The sequence below is a fragment of the Zea mays genome, chromosome 2 (genome assembly GCF_902167145.1).
Source record: "Zea mays cultivar B73 chromosome 2, Zm-B73-REFERENCE-NAM-5.0, whole genome shotgun sequence".
Taxonomy (NCBI): Eukaryota; Viridiplantae; Streptophyta; class Magnoliopsida; order Poales; family Poaceae; genus Zea; species Zea mays.
In genome coordinates, this window is record NC_050097.1 from 169,742,733 (window position 1) to 169,748,570 (window position 5,838).

The 5,838-nt window shown below is 45.5% G+C and overlaps 1 protein-coding gene across 2 annotated transcripts; it reads left to right on the forward strand.

Annotated features, from left to right (window-relative positions):
* Nucleotides 1–1,443: 1,443 nt before the first annotated feature.
* On the forward strand, nucleotides 1,444–4,667 carry LOC103647265 (uncharacterized). 2 transcript variants are annotated; one of them, XR_562738.4, is made up of 3 exons: nucleotides 1,444–1,676; nucleotides 1,766–1,920; nucleotides 3,342–4,667. XR_562738.4 is itself a non-coding variant. In XM_008671818.4 (3 exons), the coding sequence occupies exons 1-3, from the start codon at nucleotides 1,515–1,517 to the stop codon at nucleotides 3,397–3,399; spliced, it is 312 nt and encodes a 103-aa protein (XP_008670040.1). In that variant the 5' UTR covers nucleotides 1,444–1,514; the 3' UTR covers nucleotides 3,400–3,636. The 2 variants fall into 2 exon arrangements, 1 of the variants encoding a protein (XP_008670040.1); XM_008671818.4 differs by having other exon boundaries at nucleotides 1,766–1,857; nucleotides 3,342–3,636.
* Nucleotides 4,668–5,838: the final 1,171 nt, after the last annotated feature.

The following is a 5,838-nucleotide window of genomic DNA, read 5'->3' on the forward strand; positions in this document are numbered from 1 at the left end:
CCTTCTGCTATGACTGATTTGCTTCTTTGGAATGAGTGTTGATGTGTTGTGGCCCTTGGTCCGCAATGGCATCAGTTTGCTAGGTGAGTGTCATATATTTAGGTAGTTGGGTTCTCTCCCCTGCTCTCTCTAATCCGTCTATACTTACCTTTTCTCTCTATTCTTTCCTCTTGCACCTGTCCATTTGGCAACCTCCAACTCATCCAAATCCGTCAAGATCAGAGTCGGCAGCATCTTCACCAAGTGCATATCAACGCTCCTGTTAAGGGGGTTAGCCGCTAACCCCAATGAAGACAATGCGATCAACATCAGCCAGCAAGATCAAAGTGGCGCATCGGAAGCGTGTGTGGGTCCTAACCCACAGGTCCAAGAGATCCTCAAGAATTACATCGATCGGTCTCAAGCATCTGAAAGTCAAAGCAAACCAATCCCCAAGTTAAGTTTGCAGAGTCAAAGTCAACCCAAGAAAGTTGTGATCAACCAATGAACGAATCTCTTTTTCCTGCTAGCCTCTTCTTGAATCTCGAGGGCGAGATTCTGTTAAGGGGGTTAGATTTGTAACACCCTGAATTTGGGGGTATAAAATTTCTTTTCGAATATTCACCAAATTCAGGTGTTACCCTCTCTTTATCATCTTCTTTTCTATTTTTTCCATTGGTTAAAAGCAAATCAATTTTGGTTGTTAAATCCATTAGAGTAGAGAGTTTTTTTTAAAAGAAAATAATGTTGTGAAAAAATTAGCCTTTGAGTAATATAAAACTTTAATCAACGGTTAATGCATTTATTTTTAGAGCATGACTTTTGTTTGTTAATTAATTTCCAAAGGTTTATTTGTATTCGATTTATTTTTATAAAAACCCAGTTTATTTAAATAAATAGGATTTACCCTAATTATTCTTTTGAAATTGTTTTTTTTATTATTTATAATTTATTATATTTTCAGAATATTCTAATATGTATATTTAGAAAAAAGGAACAAAAGAAAAGAAATAAATAAAAGGGAAATCAACCCCCTCTCCCTTTCAGCCCGCTCGCGGCCCAAATTCTTCCCCGGCGCTCCCGCGCCGGCCTGCCTCGTCTGCGGCCCAGCTCGACCTCGGCTGCGCTTGGCCTCGCGTGTGTGCGGCCCACGCCAGCGCCCAGCCTGCTTGAGCTCCCGCGCGCACAGCGCACTCGTGCGGCCCAGCTCGGCCAGCGCCCTCCTCGGCCTGCCCGCGGCCCACTTCGTGTCCTGTAGCCCAGCGCGCCACGCTGCCCTCACCTCGGCCCAGGTGGCGTTCCCCCCCCCCCCCCGCAGGCCCAACACGCTTTCCCCTCTTTTTGGCTCGCTCAGCATTTTCTTTTCCCTGCGGCCCAGCGCCAGCAGCAGATCCCCCGGCCCACTTGGCCTTTTCCTGGGCGCGCGGCCTGCTTGGCCTTTTCCTGGGCGCGCTCATCTGCAGCAAGCCAGCGATCGTGGCTCCGCGCAGCCACGTTCCACCTCTCACGCAACAGCCGTCACCCGTCCTGTTCGCATGCCGGGATATCGCTCGTCTCGAGGAAACCGACGACTCCAATTCGAGCCTAGCCCCAGGCACCCACGCGCGTGCTCTGCGATGCCGACCCAGCGAAGCCTCGCGACGATCGTCCCTGGAAGTCCTCCGGCGTCCGTTCCTGATGTCCACGCAATCGCCAAGGTACAAAGTCTCCCATCCTCTCTCCTCCCATGGTGGTCGGCACCTAGAGGCTAAATCCCCAGCGCCTAATCCCACGGTCCTACCTGCAGGCGGCCATCTCCCTCTCGTCCAGCATACCCGAGCGGCCATATCCCATGTGCGGCGTACCAGGCCTGCTCGAAGCCCTCCAAAATCCTTTCATGTAATCTCTCGTCATGTGATTATTCCTGCACCCTCCAGCTTCTTCATGTGGCTAGCACAGTAGGTAAGGAACTCCACTCCTAATCGTTCTCCAAATCTTGGATGAGACAAGCCTCCTCGTGCACCACTAATCCCTACATGCATCCATCCAATAGAGAAAATGCCCCTCATCATCTATGGATTTTCTGCTGCTAAGATCTTGTGGCCATAGGTGTGGACATCCTCCAGCCAATAAAATTATGCCATGTCACCCTGGATACACTATTTATTAAATAGCGATAAACAAATCTATAGTTTTAATTTACGCTTTATAAATACCTTTATTATGATTACGCTTGATCCAATGTTTTTGAATTAATACTGGTTAGTATAAATGTGTTGCCGCGTGAATCGTCTATTGTCGATCGCGGGTGTCTCGCGTGCTGTCCGCATGTTATTTAATTATTTTCGTTTTTGTCGCTCGCGCTAATTAGTCAATTATTGTTTAGTTGTTGGTTAATTAAAATAACAATTCAATTAGAATGACTCTATAGTTTTAACTCGTGCTTTTATAAATATAAATATTAATTAACATGATTAATACCAGCTTAAATACTTCTCGTTAATTATTTGTTTGTTGTTGTTCGCGCCCGACATTGTTTGCGCGTCATCGTGCTGTGTCGCGCACTATCGCATTGCTTGCACGTTGTCGCGTGCGTGTTCACGTGTCGTTCACGTGCTGTTTGCGCATCGTCGTCATTCCTTCACGCGTTCGTGCCGCGCGTCTGGTTCGCGTGTCGATCACATGTGTCGCGCGACGTCTGCACGTAATAATAAATTGTTTTCGCTTATGAACACTCATGTTAATAACGTTAATTCGTCATGTCACATATTTTAGATAATTAACTTAAGGTTCGCTCGACTAATATTTATTAGATTAATATTTCAATTAGATTAAATATGTAGTGTTCAACTGCGCTTCTATAATAAATATTAACATGACCAATATTAACATAACTGCTTTTTAATTATCTAATATTTGTTTGGTATAAACACGTCACCTATTTAGTTTTCCTCGTTTGTCACGCGTGCTGTTCCGCACGTGGTGGTGTGCTGGTTCGCACGTCGTTCGCGCTCGTCGCGCGCACTGCTTTGTGTGTCGTCAGCGTGCTATGTCGCGCGTGTCCGCACGTCGTCTATGTCGTGTTGTTTCGCGCATTGTAAATTCGCCTCGCCTAGAATCTATCGCTCTAATTAAATAGTAGTTATAATTTATATTCGATAACACCGAATTAAATGTCCTATTTTATATTCGTTTAGTGTAAATGCGATAAGTTCTCGACCGTAGCTTCGACTGTCGCGTTTCTTTTTCCTCGTGTGACCGTAGCAACGCGTTCTATTTCATTTTGCATGTTTTATTATGTTTTTCTTTGAATGGTGTAATGTTCTTATGCATACATGTTTGTTTGCTTGTGCCTGTTTGTCTTTGCTTCGCGTTGCAACTAGATCGCGATTTGTTTCCAAGCTTCGAGGAATCGACGATCAAGCGTTGGCGACCAAGTGATCTGGCTCTTCGAGTTCCACGAGGTTGAAGACCCTGAGCATCTGTTTAGTGAAGGCAAGTGTCCTTTGACCTATTATGTCCCATTTACTTTATAATTCATCAACCCGCATACCATGATCAACCTAAGGATTGACTAGCTTTGTATTTACCTTGTCCTTGCTTACCTTTTGGGTTATTATGGTTAGCATTTTGCTATTGCCTTAACTTAATCAATGAACATGATGTGACTATTTATGATACGATACTGTTATCCTGATTATGTTGATGATCTTGTGATACTCTAGGGGGCTCAGGCTGTTTCCTAAGTACCTCTCTGCAAGGACCTGTTCGTTGAGAGACCACCCGGGATAACAGTGCAACCATGAGGGTGGAATGGGGTGCCCTTAGCTAATTAATTAGAGGAACTAGAAGTGTAGTTGCTTCGCCGTCGTGCCGTCAATGGGGTCCAGGCACAGTGCTTGCTCTACCGAGGCTGGGTGCCGAGGTTCTTTCGTTTTGCTTTTTAGTCGCCCTCCTGCGGGGAGAGGTACTGTGTTTATCAAACTGGAGAAACCTAACGGGCAGCTATGACCTCTAGGGAATCTTTGTAAAGGCTTCGTAGTGAATCCCTGGCCATTCACCTTGGGAGTGAATAAGGGTCTTGCAAGCCCGGGCTAGAGAGGGAATCACGGCTCATGGGTAAAGTGTGCGACCTCTGCAGAGGGTAGTGAAACTGGTATATCAGCCGTGCTCACGGTTATGAGCGGCCTTGGGATCCTCTTTGATTAGAGATACAACTGGTTTGAGACCCAATGGTTCTATTAATGTTTTTGGTTCGATGATGATCATGATGTTCCTCGAGGAGGAAGCTGTACACGGGTTGGCTATTACTAAAACTTGGCTTCCACTAATAATAAATACCTGACCAACTAAAAGCAACTGCTTGAGCTTAACTCCACATAAAGCTAGTCCACCTCAGCCAAACAGGACATTTGCTGAGTACGTTGATGTGTACTCACCCTTGCTTTCACAAAACACCAGGTTGCCTTTGGTGCAATCTATGCTCAGGTAAAGAAGGTGTCGAGGCGGATCTCCAGGAGTTCCAGGTCTTCGACGAGTCCGAGGATTAGGCTAGCGACCTCCCCCAGTCAGCTGCCTGTGGTGGGTTGTTTACGTTGGCTACGTTTCGATTCTGTGTACTTTGATTTATATTATGTAAATGGCTCCAGTCTGTAATATTATTACTTACTCTTTATTGTAATTCGAAGCATTGTGCTATGATGAGTCATTTATGTAATCGCCGTGTACGTGAATTACTGATCCTGGCACGTACATGGTTCGCATTCGGTTTACCTTCAAAACCGGGTGTGACACAGGGGTTTCTTTGTTGGCCGATCGCATAGAACATCCTTCTTGCTAGCATATTTGGCTAGCAATCGATCAAATGTAGGGCCGGGTTTTACCAGCCAACCATGTGCGTCATGTTGGCTTTGCCCTTGCGTCTCTTTCTTTGCTTTGTGTGGACGCTGACGCCTCTGGCCATGGGCGGATTGTCTGGTTGAGTCAGCCGGACCGTCTGTCTGAGCACCAGACCGTCCGCACGTAGGTGTCGGACCGTCCGCGATGCTTGGGTCAGGTTGTCGTGCTTGGCTCCTCAATTGAGTCTGCCCCCCCGGCACCTCCGGACTTGCTAGTCTTCTTGTCCGGAGCCTTCCGAGCAATCTCTTCTTGTGATATATTTGACGTGTGAGGATCGTAAATGACGATGTTTTCGCCTTTGCCTTTATAGCCACTTCGGGTCAAACCAAGACCTTTTTGCATGTGGGTTCTATGATATTGACAGGAAAAGGATGTGTGTCCACTTGCATCTCCTGAAAAGCCAACCGACCCTCATTTATGACCGATTGTATCTGTCGACTAAAAACATTACAATCATTGGTGGCATGGGAAAAAGAATTATGCCACTTACAATAAGCACGCCTCTTTAATTATTCCATAGGAGGAATAGTATGAGTTAATTTAATATAGCCATTTTTAGTAGTTCGTCAAATATCCTATCACATTTGGCAACATTAAAGGTAAATTTAATCTCTTCTTGCTGATTCTTTTGAACTGGCTGTAAGGAAGAACATGCAGAAGATTTGGCCTTTGTTGGCCAAACAAACTCAGCGGTATATACATATGTGGATTCATCATCTGAATTATCACGCTCTACTAGATGTATAGTACGTGCAGCCGATTTTGATGTCTCTTTAAATCGGCTTTCATAGGCTAAAGCCCGCTGATGTAGCTGAGCTATTGAAAAGAACTAGGTCCCATCTAATTTGTCTCTTAAGTAGGATAGCAACCCATTAAAAGCCAGCCCTGCTAGCTCTTTGTCCGTGACATGGATCCGAAAGTATCGGTTTCGAGTGTCCCGGAACCTCCGGATATAATCGTTAACCAATTCTTCGTGTCCCT

What these genes read in the sequence shown, in the direction of transcription:
- LOC103647265 (XM_008671818.4), top strand. Translation starts at nt 1,515, where the DNA reads ATGCCGGGATATCGCTCGTCTCGAGGAAACCGACGACTCCAATTCGAG. An exon ending in ATGTCCACGCAATCGCCAAG is followed by an intron (nt 1,677 to 1,765) that starts GTACAAAGTCTC and finishes TCCTACCTGCAG; the next exon opens with GCGGCCATCTCCCTCTCGTC. An exon ending in GCCCTCCAAAATCCTTTCAT is followed by an intron (nt 1,858 to 3,341) that starts GTAATCTCTCGT and finishes CGTTGCAACTAG; the next exon opens with ATCGCGATTTGTTTCCAAGC.